This window comes from Zerene cesonia, chromosome 14 (genome assembly GCF_012273895.1).
Source record: "Zerene cesonia ecotype Mississippi chromosome 14, Zerene_cesonia_1.1, whole genome shotgun sequence".
Lineage (NCBI taxonomy): Eukaryota > Metazoa > Arthropoda > Insecta > Lepidoptera > Pieridae > Zerene > Zerene cesonia.
Genome location: NC_052115.1, coordinates 8200938 through 8220852, shown reverse-complemented (window position 1 = coordinate 8220852; position 19915 = coordinate 8200938). Strand labels below are relative to the sequence as shown.

The window sequence follows — 19915 nt, the reverse complement described above, 5'->3', positions numbered from 1 at the left end:
TAAAATTTAAAATTTCGATCAATATTTATATACAACTCTCTATAATATTTCGCAGGTAGTTCCGAAGGAGACAGAAGAAATACTACGGGAATTGCTTCATAAAATTGCGAAGGAACGAAACTTTGTGGATTACAAATTAGACATAAAGCAAACTACGACTGCAGGTGCGAACATTTCAAGTGTACTTTACAGCGTTACTATTTCGGAACAAAATAAGGATGATATTAATATCTTCGCTAAAGTCGCGAGTTTAAGCGAGAGTATTAGAAAGGAAGCACCTTATCAGATGTTCGAAACGGAAATTTTATTCTATTCGGATTTAATCAAAACATACAAACAAATAGAGGAAAAGCATAACGTGCCCATTGAACATAGGCTTGTGACGCCTGAAGTGTATGGCATCAATCCTAAATATTTCGAGGAAACTATTGTTATGGAAAATCTGATGTGCAAAGGTTACCAGATGTTCGATAGATTCCAGACCATAGACTGGAATTACACGAAGGAGTCTCTGAAACAACTGGCGATCCTTCACGCCTTATCAGTAGCGTTTTCTATCGAGCATCCGAAAGAGTTCGAGGAAAAAACCAAGAATCTCACACTAAAAAGTGATCTGGACTCAATGAAGGAAGTTTTCAAGTTAACACTGAACAACATTCTAGAATCTTCAAAGGAAGAGCATAAAGATCGATTAAAAAACTTTATGCAAAATACCGTTACACCAGACAATATGAACTTTATGATGAGACCGATGAAACGAACGTTCATAACCCATGGTGATTATCGACCCAGCAATTTAATGCATAAGTTACGCGAGGTAAGAGCATTTTACTTGTGGCAATCTTTACGTAATTTATTTAAAAATACGTGAACTAGTGAAGCATTAGAAAAAAAATTATGAGTACGACCTTAAGCAATAACTTTTTTTACGCCATCGCGGACAAATTTGCAGAGGTAGTGCCTCTGCGCTGCTCGCTTTTAAGGGGTAAAGGATTAAAACTGGAAACAAGGAATGGACTGGGAAGGGTGAGGAAAAGGAAACGGGCCTTGACTATTCTAATTCATTGCTTTGTTTTAGGATGGCACATATGATATCATACCAATCGACTACCAGACCCTTAGCCGCTGTAACCCCGCACTCGACGTCTTATATTTTCTATTCAGCGGTTCAGACAAAGAATTCCGAGCCAAATACCTAAGGAAGGCTTACGACCATTACTACAGCGAGCTTTGTGCTTCTTTAACTAGATTGGACTTGAATCCTGATGAAATATATCCAAAGGAAGACTTCGAATATGAATTGAGAGAGGTATGCAGTTTTATTTTTTAATACATATGCATACAAACAAGGGTAGTAGAAATATAACCATCCCATAAATTAACAATTCTTCTAAATAAAACTCGCAACACAGTTCTTCTCCTTCAAAAAATGTAAGATTCACCAAGTCGGCTATTACTTTATTCAGTCCCTACTCAAGGGACATTCTATTAAATATACTGGATGATTTATAAATAAATTAACTCGGCCATCGCATGAAGACACAATGTAAAGAGATTGTTCCGAAGAGAATTTTTTATAATAGACATGTGTTATGATACTTTTTTACAAATGAGAGTTCTTTGTTTCTTTGTGCTATAATAACTTGAAATTTGGCAAAAGGGTATTGTTAATTAGTTTGGTTAGCTAGTTAGTAGATGTTGATTAAAAATTTTGCAACAGGATCGGTAAAGGGCGAGTAACACCTCTAGTGTTGCAAATGTTTATGGGCGGTGGTGATCACTTAACATCAGGTGACCCACCTACTCCTTTGCTTGCTCTGCCGAAAAAAAATACGTTATTATTGTCTCTTAGAATAATAACACCTAGAAACGGAATAGCGAATGGGAGAACATAACGCTCTCACACTTATCTCAATCTATTTTTTCCTTACTTATATGAAACGTTTGTATGAAGACTAACTGTACTAAGTTTTGTCAAAGAATTTTCACAAAAACATAAAAATCACTTAAAATTATTGTTTCAGGTTTTACCCCTCGGCCTATTCATAGGTGTGCTGCTGTTAATAATGATCACTGCAGAAGTTAATGATATACCAAAATTCGATCAAAAAACGGAATTGAATGATCTGTATTACTCTCCCAGTGAAGCTTATAAGACAAGGATGAACGACCTTCTAGAAGACTGTATTGAAATGGGTGTTCTCTAATTGTTCAAATGTATTTGCGTAGATTTGAGCTGATACCGGCTATTTGTTTCGTGCGAATTTTGTATAGGTGCACAACTGGAGGATTTCAATTTAATCTGGTTTAACTAACATATAAAGGTACCTAACCTTCTTCCAGAAATTCTGGCGAAGCCCAAAAGTGCACTGAATCATAATATATATATTTTTGTTTTCTCATTACATCAAAAGAAACCTGCAATGTTGACCCCCGAAAAAGTAACATGAATTAATTATCGTGAGAAAAACAGCCGGTTGTCAGGTTAACTCCAGTGGCAATAAGCGTCTGCACCAGTGACATGTTTATTGACACTGCAAAGCATGTAGACAGGGAAGTGTATGCGCTGAAACTAAAGGGGGAAGTTGAAATTGCTGGGGATGAGCCGATACGCAGTATGAGCACAGTCTCACCAGCATCACACCCAGTGATGATTACAGCTACAATAACGTTACGTAACGTTACGTAACGTTGAAAAACGTTGACGATCAGACGAATTGCATTACCGGATACGCTACCGTATCACAATAATAATTGGAAAAGGCAATTAAGCAAAATAAATGTGTACCTTAGTAAGTGTAATCAATGCCCATCATCAGCAAAAATCAGTCATAAACTGTTACCGTCTTCACCCCGTGACGGTACTCCCAGCTTACGTTATTTTATAATTATACAATGTAATTAGTGATAGCTTTAATCTTAACATCAGACGTTCCAGATCTCGATTATTATAAGTCGATAGAAAATGCCCAAATGTAGTTGGGCTCTTGGTTATGGCTGGTGGTCGTATTATTTGTAACTTTTTACTACTAATACTTAGTACTTACTACTAATACTCATAACTTTTTACTAGATGAACCGATTTGTTTGATTATTTATTAATTGTGAGCTGGTTCCTGCCATGTTTAAATTTGGTCTAACTCTGACTCTACAAAGGCGGTTTAGTTTTGGAAAAAAAAATTATTATTTTATCTTAGTTTATAATATGACCATAATGAATTATGATTTGTAATTTATTTGTTTTTAAATATATTTTTGTCTGTACATTATTTTTTTATTTCCACACATTGCACTCGTTGAAACTTATTCAACCGACTTCAAAACGTCTTCTGAGATACAGGTACCTACTTCAGAAAGCGGAGCATTGTTATAAATGTCATATTTGCACTTGCTAATAATTTTTTTTTTATTTTAATGGGCTGATGATTCTTGTCGTTTGGTTTATTACAATTAAATAAGCGCCGAGTGTACTAGCCCACAGGTGGTTTGTATACCATGTAGAACATTCTTATGCTAACAATAACTTTCATATATATTATAAAATGTTTGTATATAATAATGTAATGTAATGTTTGTATATACCACTTAAAACATTTTAGTGAAAGAAGTGTATTCTCGTATGTTGACAAGATATCAGAATAAGCTACAATTCCCAACTGGTATAATAAATAAATAAATGTAGCTGAAAATAGTGTATTAGTTATGACTATGTATAATAAAATACTGGTCAATTTCAAGGAACTACCAGTAAATCTTTTCAAAAAGGACTGACGAATTGGTTTAAGGTGTAACAATTTTATATGAAATTGAAGGAGTATTGTTAATTTTATTTTTGGCTTTATCTTCTTTATATATTATATCTTTGGCTAGCCTTTACCTACAGCTTCGTCCGCGCGGTCTTATTAAATTTTCATGGTACAAATTTTCATCCTCTATTTTATCCCCTTGGGGGTATAATTTATCAAAATCGTTTCGTAACGGATGCCTACCTTATAACATCTATTTGCTTCCAAATTTCAGTCCGATCCGTCCAATGGTTTGGGCTGTGCATTGATAGATCACTATGTCAGTCAGTCACCTTTGTGTTATATATATTTTGATTTTTAACAAATGGACACCCAAGCAATGAGACCCAAGCAATGGTAGAATATATTAGCCACATAATATTGCAATAATAAAATCTATAATTGCTGCATCCTCTATATATCCTTCTTCCAGTCGTCAATCCTTTCCTTATCCCATACCACGTACGCGGCAGCAAGTTCTATCGAAACAAAGCATGACAACAAAGTTCACAAAATTTTATACGAAAAGCTCTATAAATTCTCTTCTCTATAAAAACATCCGTAGAGGTGCGCGAGGTCTGCGAATGTGCTGTCCGCTTTTAAAGCAAAGGGCTAAGGAAAAGATTGGTAAATTGGAAAGAAGAAATAGACTGGGAAGGGTGAGTAGAAGGAAACGGACCATCAGCTTCCCCTCTCACCGTATGAAAGACATGCTACTGTTTCACGCCAGTCTTCTGTTAGGGTGTAGTACTTCCCCGCTGCGAGCTGGTCCGATCCTTACCGAAGCGTTCTCTACATATTACTCTATGCATCATACCAAGCGTATGTCTGATGGCAATTCCGAAACGTATTTATAAGACCGAAACTTTAATTAGAGATAAACCTGAATAATCTGAGATAACGTATTACATTATTATTTTGACTTGTCACACAGCGTCATACAACTCATATCTTATATATAATTAGTTTATAAATCATATCTATGTTTTGTCAACTGAATGTATCTGCGAATTAAAACAATTGTTATTTATTATTTTTATATTATTTTGATAAGGAACTTTAAATATAATTCCATAACAACAAAGAAAACACTGATAAGGCGATAAAAAGTGATAAATCACAAGAAAAAATGAGCAAGTCATCTATACATTTATATGAAAATATAAAGCAGTAATAAAACTGTGTCTGTACATTGATTATTAAATATATAAAACAATTTAAAAAAATGGGTTTTTGTTGGTCTGTCTATCTGTTTGTTTGTTCTCGCAAATATCTATAACTACGGTAGCACTGTTGTGGAGAGTTACACATCCAGCGCGCGAGCCAGTACGGCGCAAATCCAGTGTCTTAGACAGGCGATGGTCGATCGTGTGAACTTGTCCTTACAGGCAGTATCCGACTGGGGTGATGCCAATCTGGTCAAGTTCAATGCGACAAAGACCCAGGCGTGTCTATTCTCCGCTAAAAGGAGTCCATTCCAACTGACTCCGACTTTCCAAGGAGTGTCCGTGCCGATTTCTGACCACCTCGAGCTTCTTGATATCACCTTAACGCCTACTCTGAACTTTGGTTTATATATTGAATCAAAAGCCCAAGTAGCCTCGAAAAAGCTTGGTATTCTGGCCAAGGTGAGACAGTATTTCAGCCCGGGACAGTTGCTCAATCTCTACCAAGCACAAGTCCGGTCGTGGAATACTGCTCTCACCTCTGGGACGGTTCTGCCAAATATCAGCTGGAGACGCTTGAGGCGATAGAGAGGCGTACTAAGAAGCTCATAAACGACGATGATATGGTAGGTAAAAGACTACAGAGCCTCGCTCATCGCCGTAGAGTGGCTAGTCTATCGGTCTTTTATCGGATACACTTTGAAGAGTGCGCTGCGGAATTACACAACTTGATTCCGCCATCCCCATTCTTCTTTCGGTCATCGAGGCGCACAGACTCTAGGCACCGCTTTATGGTGGACGTTCGACGATGTCATGTACCCGGACTAAGCGGTTCGACTCTACGTTTTGACGTGACAACGTCTTAAATTAGGTTGCGGCTCGGAGGCACTCATGAAAAAGTGTAACGCCCGGTAACGTTACGATGAGTCACCGAACTATGATCGGTCCGCCGCGCGTGCAGCACTAGAGAATTAGGCGCATTGAATCGGCGCGTGCTTGTGTCTCTGTCTCTGTCTTTTTAGTAAACAAAATATATTTTCTATAGTTAAAATTTGTGCAATTCTTATTTTCATTCAATTCCTTGTTCCTATTGTGCAATTTAATAATATTCATATCAATAAACATTCTACCGAGAAAAAGACGTTGTCACGTAAAATCTTCGCCCGTAAAACCGACTTTACAGGCAACCATTTTTTTTATTCGAACCGTAAGGGACTGGAACATGCTTCCTGAGTCTGTGTTCCCTGACGGATATAATCTGGAGATCTTCAAAAGTAGAGTGAACAGGTACCTTCTAGGGAAGCGCGCTCCATCTTAGACTACATCTACGCTTACCAGCAGGCGAGATGGTAGTCAAGCGCTTCCCTATCCCACAATAAAAAAAAAGGTAACACCTTGCCCTTTCGTTCTTCGCTAACCTATGATTATTATGATAAAGTACCTGGATGACCGATCGGTATTTGTTTTTGTTTTTTTTTTATAAATTGTGTTTATTGGAAATTATATTTAAGTATTATTATTCGCCAATAGATGTCAGGAAGAGTCATAATAAATTGGGACTACTCAAACGCCTCCTATTTGTTAAAAAAGTAAGTTTAAGGCGATAAAACACGAATATGACATTTTCTAAAAAAGATTCCTAGCTAGATCGATTTATCGCCCCCGAAACCCCCTATATACTAAATTTCATGAAAATCGTTGGATCTTTCGCCCGCGGCTTCGCACGCGTTTTTTTTTTTTTATGTTACAGTCGGCAATGGAGCTGGTGGGACGCCTGATGGTAAGCGCTACCACCACCCATGAACATTTGGAGAGGCATAAGGTCCATTGCAGACCTTACGCCTCGACAAATGATTGCCGACTTTTTGGGAAGGGATTAAGAAAGGATTTGCGATAGGAATAAAGGAAAGGACTGGGAAGGGTAAGGAAAAGGATATGGGCCTCCGGCTCCCCCACTCACCGAACGAAACACAGCAGAATACTATTTCACGCCGGTCTTCTGTGGGGGTGTGGTACTTCCCCGGTGCGAGCTGACCCAATTCGTGCCGAAGCGTGCTCGACTACCACATACAAAAAAATGCGTTAAATTCGGAGTAGTTTTATAGATGTTATTATACATATAAATCTTCCTCTTGAATCACTCTATTAAAAAACTCCATCAAAATCCATTTTAAGCATTGAAGCATACGTAGAACATAGGGACATAGGGACAGAGAAAGCGACTTCGTTTTATACTATGTAGCGATTCACACTTATGCTATATGATCGATAAACGATTTTCAACAGACTTCAAAAAAATAAGCTAGTTATCAATATGATTGTAACTTTTTCTGTTTGTTATAATAATTTTTTTATTCGACAGCTAGTGCCCGCCACGTGGTCCCATTGAAGTTTGGACTAGGACTATTTTTTGTTAATAATAATTATGCATTATGGCAATGATTCGACAATGTTTTTAATCTCGTGATAATCGCGATTTGTTAAATAAGTTCTCGTCGCAGATATTTTGTTATATTACAGCCAGTTATTGTCGGCGATCCTGATATACAAGAACGTTTATATATTGTTCAAGATTGTTGTATTGTTCAAGTTGTTTGGCGTTTTATTTCGAATTATTTTATTATTAATCGAAATGGAGGCTGATAAAGAGTCAAAGGCAAGTTTGTGTTTAATTTAATTGCGCTTTTTATATATTTCTTTATGATTGGGGTGTTAATTTATATTTATATGTACATGTTGATTGTGCTGCTTGTAATCGTTTCGTGTTAAATTTCACTGTAAATCGTTACATTCTATCTTTAATTTTATTGATTTATTGATTAACAGGTATTCAATTTGACGGTATTTTTTGATACATTAATTTTTTTAATACTGCTATTATTATTTTTTAACCAATTTCAAGAAAGGGAGGAGATTTTCAATGGTCTGTATTTATTTGTATCTGTTACCTCAAAGCTTTCGACTGGGTGAATAGTTCTTGATGATTCTTTTTGATGAAAGCCTTGCCTATGGTATGGTCCCATTTAAATTTGGTCTAATTGTGACAATACATTGTGTTCAATTTTTTGTTAAAAATATTGTATGTTATTTATCTGAAACACAAGACGAAATAATTGCTTCCTAATACACGTACTTGATTTTTGACGTTTTACTTGATTTATGACGCGATTTATACACCGTATATTTCCGCGATCTGTTTCTCAATTAAAAGAAATATAAAAAAAAAGTAAAATGACGATGATTTCTCAAATAAACTATCATAAATAAGGCGATCTCAGACATAACGATCATAATATCATTTTTATAACACCGAAATTTCTTAAATGTATCGATTATTATTTAGAAGCTTTATATACCTACTTTTGGGGACAAGATTCTTTAAATACTGGGAAATAGAAATTAAACACATTTAATTTTTTTGTTGGCTTAATTTTTCTGCTAAAAAAAAGTCAAGTCTCATGTCCCCTAGTGGGGAATGGGGGAATATACATCTGTTTCACTGATCGATTTTCTTAATCGACAAGATCAACCTTCTGTGTCCAGCCCAACCGAGACATTTTTTGTATGTCCCCACCGGGATTCGAACCCTCGGTTCTACGCTTACGCGTTAACCACTGTACCAAAGAGGCGGCGGTTTTTGCCTTGCACAAACCTTTTTACGTTAAATACTATCCTTAGAATATTTACTTTCAATTACATGTACTCTAATCTTTCTAAATTATCTCGCAGGCGATGTCCATAGACACAGACAAATTACTACACGAATTACTTCATAAAATAACAAATGAACGAGACTATAAGAATTGTAAATTAGATATTAAGCAAATCTCAAGTGAAGGTGCAAACTTTTCAAGTGCTCTTTACACAGTCACTATAACAGAACAAGGGAAAGAAGATATAAATATCTTCGTAAAAGTCGCGAATTTAAGCGAGGGCGTTAGAGCGAGCACACCTTTTGATGTATTCAAAATAGAAATACTATTCTATACAGATGTTATTAAAACATACAAACAATTAGAGGAAAAGCACAATGTGCCCATTGAACATAGGCTTGTGACGCCTGAAGTGTATGGCATCAATCCTAAATACTTCGAGGAAACTATTGCTATGGAGAATCTGATATCCAAAGGGTACCAGATGTTCGATAGATTCGAAACTATAAACTGGAACTACTCTAAGGAGTCTCTGACACAACTTGCGAAACTTCACGCCCTATCTATAGCATTTTCTATTGAACAGCCAGAAAAGTTTGATGAAATAACAAAGAATATCAGAATGAATGTTGATGTGAACGTTATGAAGCACGCGTTTAAGATGACGCTGATGAAAATACAAGAATCTGCGAAGGATGAGCACAGAGATCGCTTGAAACAGTTCATGGAAAACGCTATGTCATCTGACAAAATTGTGTATATGATGAAACCAATAAACCGCACGATCCTAGCTCATGGCGACTATCGACCCAATAACTTAATGCATAAATTACGAGAGGTAAGAAAAAATTATTTTAAACAACTTGAATTGCCGTAATCTTATTAATCATTTTCGGAAATTAATTGAAATTCACTCTCCACCGATCTTTACTAGGGTTTTGCAATTACTTCGATAATATGCACCTACAAGAAGAAGCTAGTTTCGTCTCGTCTATAGCATATCCTTAGGGAAGTTTATTTGTTAGTTCCGACCTTGATCTCTCTCCAGTTCTATGGATATTTCGTCCCGTCGACTATGAGAGTGATGTGATATTTTATCATATCTTCTGCGAGGTTGCTAATCTCTCAAGGCCATGAAGACCTACTTTCTTGGTATTGCAATAAGCTGATACATGCTATAACGAAATAATCGGAGGAAAAAAAAATTAAACAATTTTTTTTCATTGTTAGGTTTATAATTTTGATTGATTAGCATTATAATTTGTGATAAATAAAGGTAGCAGAAAAATTTAGCTTTCTACATGTAAAAGAAGGTTCCAATGATCATAGCAGTTTTTGAGTTTAGCCATCAAAATCAAACTTAATATTTGTGAAGGGAAAATTGTTCCTTGTTTTAAGATAAGCGTAGTAAACATTTAATTTAAAACCGAGCTCTGTTACAGGATGGTACATATGACATTATACCAATCGACTATCAGATGATGAACCGCAGCAACCCTATACTAGACGTCTTATATTTTCTATTCAACGGATCTGATAAAGAATTTCGAGCTGAATACTTTAGAAAGTCATTGGACCATTACTACAATGAACTCTGTGCATCTCTAACAAGATTGGACTTGAATCCTGAAGAGATATATCCTAAGGAAGACTTCGAATATGAATTGAAAGAGGTATGTTTTTTTATATCTATCAAACTTGAATCATAAGTGGTCGTAACGCGGTAGGTTCTACACTCAGATGAACTCAACTGCCGTTAGCTGCGGTCCAAACCCATCTCCATTGTAATACGAAAATAGCAGAAAATAATTATAATAATAGGTAAGCCCGCAGGGCACCTGGTAGCCAAGTGTCGGGTAGTTACAGAGGTCCATATATTGCCCTTGCTATTGTACAGCGATTTATTAGAGGGCCCATTTGTGATACCGCGAGTCAGCGTCAAACTCAACTCCAACCACTTAATCCTTCTAAATAACCTATTTAAAGTTTTCTACCGAAGATGCGATCGGACTAGCAATAGGATCGACGTCATATTGTGACGTTCAACCGAATTTTAACTTTTTTATTATCTTAAGATAATAAAAAACACCACAGACACACACACACACACACATGCATGCACTTTTTGTAATTTTAATATACTTAATTGAAAAAAAATCTGTAAGAAACTATAATTTACAAAAATGTGAGGGATTCTAAAGCCTGTAACACAGTTTTTACTAACACAGGCTTTCGTTTCTACCAATATAATTGTATGTATTTAAGTTTTAATAAAGACCGTATTATTAAAAAAAAAATCAGAATCTTTGTATTAAAATTTTATGAAAGAATCAGAGAAAATCGTATAAGCTGTTATTGGTATAAAACATTTTTTTTTCAGTAAATCTCGTATTTCAAATAACGTGTTTTAAGTAAATAGTTGAATCGTACAGCGTTTGAGGTTCATGTGCAGTGACGTGAACCGTATAATGTTGTAAGTGATGCAAATAAAGAACTAAAAATTACTTGAATTTTCCCAATATAAGACTTAAATAGAAAGTGAAGTCCCGTGTCCTCTAGTTGGGTATGGGGCAGATGATGTACATCTGTTTCAATGATCAATTTTTCTTCAGGGACAAGAAGGTGATCATCCTTCTGTGTCCTGCCAGACTGAGACATTTTTTTTGTTTTTGTGCGTCCCTGCCGGGAATTGAACCCAGGACCACTGTACCAAGGAGGCGGTCACATAAAACTTAATAAATGTACTTTAAAAAATCTAAAACGCATCATTCATACAATCAGCTACCATGTCTTACTTGCTCTTTTACAGAGTATACGTTAGGATATTACTTAATCCTGTCGATCCTCATCAGGATAAAAAGATAAACTCTTGAAATAATTGTGTTGTCACGGCTCCTTGACAAACGTAACAAGTTTTGAATTAAATCTGTCCATTTAAAGTTGGTCAAAATCGACTCTAAATGTCGGTTACATACAAACACACAAAAGTAGAGGTGAAGCTGATGAATGCGAATAAATAAAAAAGTATACCCTACCATATAAATTACACACTGTACATTAATTTAATTTACATATCTTCTATAATATTAACATAAACATTGTTCCATCTCCTTTGTTACGATCAATCATAAAAAATAATTATAAACAAAATTCCAGGTGTTACCTCTCGCCTTATTCGTGAGTCTGATGCTGCTAATGTCTATCACCGTAGAACTGGAAAATGTTCCTAAATATGATGAAATGTCAGACATTAAGGATCTGTATTGCACGCCCAGTGAAGCTTACAAGATAAGGATGAACGACCTTCTAGAAGACTGTATTGACATGGGTGTCCTTTAACAGCCAGATTTCATAATATCCTATAGGATATTGATGTAAGAATGAGGCGAACAATGATCTATATGTAATAAAGAACTATTGATAGCACTAGAAAATGTAAAAAAATATTGAAAACAATAAAATAAGGTAATTAATAAAATAGAAAAAAACGATTATTTTGAGAATATCGGGGAAAATTCCCAATTGGTATTGTTTGATATTTAATGTGTAATTAAAGAATTATACTGCAATGTAACTGTAACAATAGATTTTACGTGAATTTGTGTTTAATTTAAACTGTGAACTAATATAATAAAAAATTTAAAATGTTACATTTTTTATTCTTTTTCCTGCTTAAATTATTATAACCCTCAAATGAGTAAAGGTATTTTTTTTTACAAAAATGAGAAATTTTGAAAGAATAGAAAATATCATAAGTAAAGGTATTTAATCTCTATATATATATAATTCTCTTGTCACATTGTTAGTTACCATACTTCACCAAAACGGCTGAATCGGCCAACTTCTATTTTTCAAACCCCTAAATGATAAGAGTAAGGCAGAACAGCGTTTGTCGGCTCAGCTGGCCTGGCTGGCATCTCTATGCCAATTATTAAATATTATTTGTTATATTCTATTACACCTACATAAATATTACACTACTAAAATTTTACCTGACTTCTAACAGAGGTTAGTATGAGAACTCAATAGTAATAAAGACCATATATAAATAGATTGATATGAAAGGTTTTATGTAAATGAAAATATGTACACAATTAAAAACATACAAAGTAAATAGTATAGCTTATAGTCTTTAACAACTTCTGCTAATCTCATGGTAAAACAAAGTATTAATTTCAATATTAGAAGCTATATTTTTAGCTTTTTTACTTAATTATCATTAATAAATTGTTCAAATTATATATGATAATATGTTAATTCTTTATTTATTTATAGATGTTTAAATCCATACAGATAATGCCACCCTCATCGTAGCAGCAATTACTTATACAAATTACAAGAGTAGCTAACTGCTTTTTGGTGAGTCTGCTATCCTGGCAATCTCCAAAGGAGGACTTGCGAGGATGATATTACATTCTCTAACTTCATACAATCTAGGATAATGCAATAAAAAGTTAAGTCTATGTGACTCCTTACGGTTCCATAATAATATGGTATATATCTTCTATGGAATTACAATTGGTGCAATTAGTATATTCGGTATACCTCCTCGTACAGGTACAGGTTCTCCTTCTACAGTGGTTAAAGCGTGAACGTAGAACCGAGGTGTCCTGGATTCGATTCGCACGCAACAATAAAAAATGTCTCGGTCTGGCAGGATACAGAAGGCTGTCTATAAAGAAAATCGATCAGTGAAACAGATGTCGTCTGCCCCAGACTTCACTATTTATTATTAAGGTTTTTAATCTACATATATGTTATTGCATCTTTTGATAAATAAATTATTGTTTATTGTTATTATGCTATACTATAACCCTATAACTCTATATAACCCTTGAATCATGCGTTAATCTTTTCTTTGTATGCTGATATCTAACATATGTTCCGACATAATATTTTTCCGATTAAATTACAGTTTTAAGCTAAGTATATCACATTCGGCTGGCCAGCTGCACCTTATCACTTGAGAAAGATGCAGATCACGATAAGTATATCGTTTAATAACAAATTTAATAACAAAACTGCTAAAGAAAGTGTTGACAATGTTGGCTAGGGCGCAGTATGACTCTCCTTGACGATGGGCGTCGGGCAATGGATCGGGGATGTAATCTATTGTCGGATGCGGCGAGGCGGCGTGGGGCGTGTTCCGCTCACGCCGCCCACAGGAGGGTAGAGCGGCGATCCCACTTTGCCGCTCTAATTGTGTGCCTGGCCCGGAAACGGGCAGCCGCCGAAGGGGTCGCGGACGAATTTTAATCAACTCCCGTGGCCCCTTCACTTAAGTGGCTCGACGGAACACAGTGGGGTTTTGGTCGGTAGGAATACGACATAACCCACGGCTTTATCTCCGGAGGCCGTGGGTATCTATGCAAGATTTCCCCACTTAAAAAAAAAAAAAAAAGGGCGCAGTATGACTAATTTGTCTGACTAGATATCGGTAGACCCAATAAGGTATCCGCTCTGCATCTGTTCAACTCCTCATCAGTATGCTACCATTTCAAATCGAAAAAATAAACAAATCATGTTATGATCTGAAAACAAATATGTATTTTTGACATGACTCGGGCTTCGACTTGGTTAACTTTGATATACTTCTATATAAATACAATATTTATGGTGTAGCTCTGATTTGGAAAGCAACTTGCGTTATCGTAAGCAAAGCATTGAAATGCCCATTGAGATTACAGTAATATACCCATCAAATTATATTTCTTTACAAGATGGACTAATTCAGGGTAGCATATTTAGACCATTATTATTTCAACGGTGAATCAATTATCATTCTATCTTCTTCTATCTTTCTATCAAGTTACTAGAAACAAGTTTTTGGGCATAGTTTCAGATAAAGATTAAGATATAAAATTCACAATATATATACTTACAAGGGCGCAATCCCATGCTGAAAGGAGACAGTTCTTCAAGTTAAATGTGCTTGTAAAACCGGGTACCAGTATCCAATAAAATAAGAACGTGACTTTATCCTTCCGAAAGTAAATATTTTTAACAAGACGAAACCGTCTGTGTGCTTTCTGTAGAACAACTTATCGACTGAAAAGTTACACAGCCACAATATTATAAATTATCTACTTATCCATTTCTTCTATGAGTAAAAGCGTTGTATTTGTGCACGCAAGAAATAACAACTTTTATTACAGGAAGGTTACTCGGATATCTATTCTACTGACCATTCTATCGCTCTATCCACAATTTCTTTAACTATCTCGGTCTACAAACTTTCTAATTACACCATACTTTATTGTACTAACGTACTGACCTACAACCACACCGTGCATCATCGTCACAAATAAAAAAACAACTCCAAGAAGTTCATACTCAAGGGCGTGATTGAAATCATTGAATAAGAGGAGGCCGGAATAATAAAACAACGTACATAACAAATGTCACATAACCATTGCGTCTTAAATTTATTGAAGACATATTGGAGTGATGCAAGCTATTCAATGTATTTAATCTTGCGATAATCACACTTCTAAAAATAGTACTTACAGATGGTTTGGTATATAGGTATGTATAGTCAATGTTTGCTATGTTGCAGCCAGTCGTAGTCGGCGATCGTCAAGTATAAGAACGCTTATCGTTGGCAAAAGATTCCTTTCGTCTTTGTTTTGACTTACTGTGGTGATAAGTGTGTGAAATGGCAGCAGATAAAGCCGCAAAGGTGAATTAAAATTTAATTAGACGCATATTCTAGATTTCAGTTGTGTGGGTGTAGAAATAATGTTATGTTCAACACGCTTTTATTAGCTTCATCTGAATTATTTATGTTTGATTGACTACTTAAAATTCTATTTTGACTAATTTTAAATGGACGTATTTCTTTTTTGAGTTTCTCGTATTAACCAGATAAGAATTGCCAGGATTGAATAACTATACGTATAAGTAGTTTATATGAAAGCAAGACAATTTAGAATTTACTTGATTGTTTCATAAAGCGCGTATTTATAGTTTTTGTTTTTTTTTTACTACATTAGCTGTACATAACAATTAATCGTTTAATGGTAATAACATTATGGTTCTGATTAAAATTTGCGTTTCAATTGTGCTTGTTTGACAAACCATTCGTTTCGCATTTTAGTAAATATAATGTTGATTAACACTGTTAATTCCAAGGTTTCGAACTGTTTACATTTGGTAAATATTTGCTGGATAATAAAAAAGATGATTACGATAAAATAAACAAACTAAACATTGAGATTGTATAATGTTTCTAATATAGAAATGCATATATGCACATATATAAGGTATAAAACATATTCCTAGCTTTTCGCCCGTGGTTTTGCACGGTCACATACAAATAATGACAATCATACAAACAGACAAAGGGTCTTTAGAAATTTTTTTCGCAGTACGTATAACAATTACCATTTAAAAAGATCTGTCTGATTACTGTTTTATTATATGTATTGCTAATCAAGTATTATAATTATATTATAAAAACACTAGCGGTCCGCCCCGGCTTCGTCCGTGGTACAAATGTAGCCTTTAGCCTTCCTCAATAAATGAGCTATCTAACACTGAAAGAATTTTTCAAATCGCACCAGTTGTTCCTAAGATTAGCGCGTTCAACCAAACAAACAAACTCTTCGACTTTATAGTGTTAAATATTTGCATGTTTTCAAACAAATCTGAACACATAAAGCTGAAGTGTTTGATCGTTTGCTTAAACGCGCTCGTCTAAGGAATAATCTCAGTTGTACCAATTTATAAAATTAACAAGATCCCTGAGTGTAAAGGCCATATACATATATCATGTATCACGTGCGAAGATGGGTGATTCACTAGAGTGGAAATAAAGGATAAATACATTTTCAAAATACTATTCAAGCCTAGCCTTCTACCCTATCTCCATAACAAATCCACTGAAATGTTGCAAACAATATTTAGTAAATCCTGCTAATATTATAAATGCGAAAGTTTGTAAGGATGTGTGTGTGTTTGTTGCTCTTTCACGCAAAAACTACTGAACCGATTGCAATGAAATTTGGTACGTAGGCAGCTGGACAACTGGAATAACATATTGGCAACTTTTTATCCCGATATTCCTACGGGATGCCTACTTATGCGGATGGAACCGCGGGGCGCAGATAGTATTCATATAATGTTTCTTTTAAAACTACATATTTACCATTGAAATAAAGTTTTAAACCGATTTAAGGCGCGATTTTTTAGTCAAATAACCCTTCGTCAAAACCGTCGTAGATACATACAAGAAATAATCCTTTGTGGTTAGGATAAGGTCATATAATCATGAAACTTGATCTAGTATTAAGTCTGACTAAATATGAGGTCAAAATAATTTATCGATTGTTCAAATTATCCGCCTAAATTGGAAAGAAACCGGCTTTTGTTCTCAAATTAGTTAGTCGCTACGGCCTCATTTAGATATGTGTAGATTTGAATACTTAAATTAATATACTTAGAGCTGTCTGTGCCTAATGAAACTGTGGACTCAATTTAGTTTGAATTACGCCGCGGTCGTGGGTTTTATTACAGCGTATTGTCGTTAATTAAAACACATTTAAGAGATCGGCAATTAAAACTGACACAGACGTATAAAATTCATTTACTGTAGAACTATTGTAAGTTTTAATTTTAAATTTCCCATCATCGCCATCATCGTAAGCCTTTGTTATGTTCCCACAGCTGGGACACAGACCTATGAAGATCCAGGCCATAATCCACCAAGGTGGCCTAATGCGATATGGCAGATGTTGCCATGTTCTCGAACTTTCGATTCTTCGACATGCCAGTTTCCTCATATTCTCCTTCACCGTTTCGAGTGGAGATGTGAATAACATAAATACAGATACAAATAAATTATCGAACTCGTCCAGTCTCTCACTGCTCTTTAATTCTAATTTAACTGAGAGCAAAAATTATTTATAAATTTCGTTTGTGTATAACATTATGCCCTATTTTTATTTAACAAACCTATTTTCTCTTAAATTATATCCTCATATCAGAATTTCATATATGTATGCAATGTTTGATCACACTAAAAAATTTGTTTCAGTAATCACTTAATTTCTTCAAGCTTTGTATATTATTGGGACGAGATGTTAAATGTATGGAAATGTTTTTTTAAATCCTTTTGCTATCGGGATATTATTTATAATTTATACCAGACTTTTTGCCTTGCACCAAATACATATTATTTTCAAAAGCTTGCATCTGCTTTCAATGAAAGACGAATATATATTTTTTACTATTGACCTATACATACATTTATTCATATATGTCCTTTGTTTTTAATAATAACACAAAAATCAGATCACATACATGTCTCTGAATTAATTCGCAGGTTACATCGATTGAAACCGAATCAATACTAGGCGAGGTGCTTCATAAAATAGCTAAAGAACGAAACTATAAGGATTACGAAATTGATATAAAACCGACTTCATCAGAAGGATCCAACTTTTCGAGTGTACTTTTCACCGCGACTTTAGCAGAACATGACAAGGATGATATAATTAATTTATTCGCAAAAGTCGCGTGTTTAAGCGAGAGCGTTAGAGCGGGAGCACCTTATCGGATGTTCGAGACAGAAATACTATTCTATACAGATATTGTGAAAACATACAAACAAATAGAAGAAAAGCATAATGTGCCCATGGAACACAGGCTTGTGATACCAAAAGTTTACGGTGTAAACCCTGAATATTTCAAGGAAACTATTGTTATGGAAAATCTGATGTGCAAACGTTATCAGATGTTCGACAGATTCAAGACTATAGACTGGAACTACTCAAAGGAGGCTCTCACACAACTGGCGAAATTTCACGCTCTATCTATAGCGTTTTCTATTGAACAGCCCGAAGAATTTGAGGAAAAAACAAAGAGTCTCAAAATGAAAAATGATATGAACACAATGAAGGAAGCAATGGCGTTATCGCTGATGAAAATGCAAGAATCTGCGAAGGCTGAGCACCAAGATCGCTTGAAACAGTTTCTAGAAAATACTACGACACCTGAGAAAATTGATTATATGATGAAACCAATTAAAAGAATGGTTATCAGTCATGGGGACTATCGACCCAGCAACTTAATGCATAAATTGCATGAGGTTAGAAATACATGTATTTATAAACAACTGGCTTTTATAATTTTTAGTATGTTCTATTGATGTAATGGAAAAAAGAAAGAAATAAAAAGTTTTCATTGTCAAAAACTTAAAATTAATAGACATCTGGCCCGTATTGGAAAACTGTTGGGTCATATGACTCACCAGAAGACCTGTTTAGAATATTTGCCGATACGTGGATGACCAAAATACTCAGAGTTCATTTTGATTTTCTTATACTCTTTTTAAACAATTTAACTTTTTATAGTCCATTTTTATCAAGTAACAAGCTGTTCGCCCCGGCTCTGCCCGTGGTATTCACTCAGTAACATTGTAGCTTTTAGTTGTTACATTATTATTATTAGCCCATACATGGTTTCATTTCTGGGAAACAGGCTTTCCTAAGCGGGTTCAGGCCACATTCAGCCACGCCAGCCAGGCCAAGTGCGGATTGGCATATGTCCTTTATCGTTGAACTTTTCATTCTTTTCATTCTTTCATTACAAACATACTTCCATACAAATCTATTTTCTTTATATATTAGTATAGATAATCAAGTTAGAGGAAGATATCTTTAACCCAACTCTGTTTCAGGATGGTTCATATAGCATAATACCAATCGACTTCCAAACGCTAAGCAGAAATAACCCCATAGTCGATATTTTATATTTTCTATTCAGCGGATCAGACAAAGAATTCCGAGCCAAATACCTTAGGAAGTCTTTCGACCACTATTACAATGAGCTTTGCGCATCTTTAACCAGACTGGACCTGAGCCCTGACGAAATATATCCTAAGGAAGACTTCGAATATGACTTGAAAGAGGTATGCAGTTTTATTTTAATATGCCAACTAGGATCTATATTCTATGTGGTTGAAATCCTACCAAATTCCATTTTCTTCCCCCCACGACACTGAACCAATATACTGAATGCGAAACCGCGATGAAAACTCCATTTTAATAAAAAACAACAAACGTGGCTTTTAAAATTATTTGAGATATTCATATATACACGTGTGTACTTTTTATATTAAATTAACAGCTATTTATACAATGAAGTGTGTTGTAACGTAAACTTTTATATGCCTCAGTATTATACAAAGCTAAGTCATTCAAATAATATATATATATATATATATGTTATTCTAATAAACGGCAAATTTTATTATTGTATAAAAGTATTTATTTACTGGCAACACACTGAATCAAACGCTCTCACCACGCTC

At 35.0% G+C, this 19915-nt stretch overlaps 3 protein-coding genes across 3 annotated transcripts in view; all 3 read left to right on the top strand.

The window, feature by feature from the left end:
• Nucleotides 1-433: 433 nt before the first annotated feature.
• LOC119831953 lies at nucleotides 434-2683 on the top strand. Its single transcript, XM_038355523.1, has 3 exons — nucleotides 434-817; nucleotides 1079-1309; nucleotides 2025-2683. Exons 1-3 carry the CDS (start codon nucleotides 434-436, stop codon nucleotides 2205-2207), a joined length of 798 nt encoding a protein of 265 aa, XP_038211451.1. The 3' UTR covers nucleotides 2208-2683.
• Nucleotides 2684-5143: 2460 nt separating this feature from the next.
• On the top strand, nucleotides 5144-11943 carry LOC119831952. The gene is made up of 4 exons (XM_038355522.1): nucleotides 5144-5413; nucleotides 8681-9442; nucleotides 10047-10277; nucleotides 11761-11943. Exons 1-4 carry the CDS (start codon nucleotides 5144-5146, stop codon nucleotides 11941-11943), a joined length of 1446 nt encoding a protein of 481 aa, XP_038211450.1.
• Nucleotides 11944-15134: 3191 nt separating this feature from the next.
• The window catches only part of LOC119832082, a 7099-nt gene continuing 2318 nt past the window's right edge, over nucleotides 15135-19915 (top strand). The window contains exons 1-3 of the mRNA XM_038355694.1: nucleotides 15135-15283; nucleotides 17927-18691; nucleotides 19283-19513. Coding sequence (XP_038211622.1) covers nucleotides 15260-15283; nucleotides 17927-18691; nucleotides 19283-19513 — 1020 coding nt within the window. The 5' untranslated portion in view covers nucleotides 15135-15259. The remainder of the gene's footprint in view (nucleotides 15284-17926; nucleotides 18692-19282; nucleotides 19514-19915) is intronic.

Excerpts from the sequence above, each read along its gene's own strand:
- LOC119831953 (XM_038355523.1), top strand. The coding sequence starts at position 434 with ATGGAAAATCTGATGTGCAAAGGTTACCAGATGTTCGATAGATTCCAG. Across the intron at positions 818-1,078 it reads TAATGCATAAGTTACGCGAG|GATGGCACATATGATATCAT; the intron begins GTAAGAGCATTT and ends GCTTTGTTTTAG. Across the intron at positions 1,310-2,024 it reads TCGAATATGAATTGAGAGAG|GTTTTACCCCTCGGCCTATT; the intron begins GTATGCAGTTTT and ends TTATTGTTTCAG.
- LOC119831952 (XM_038355522.1), top strand. The coding sequence starts at position 5,144 with ATGGTCGATCGTGTGAACTTGTCCTTACAGGCAGTATCCGACTGGGGT. Across the intron at positions 9,443-10,046 it reads TAATGCATAAATTACGAGAG|GATGGTACATATGACATTAT; the intron begins GTAAGAAAAAAT and ends GCTCTGTTACAG. Across the intron at positions 10,278-11,760 it reads TCGAATATGAATTGAAAGAG|GTGTTACCTCTCGCCTTATT; the intron begins GTATGTTTTTTT and ends ACAAAATTCCAG.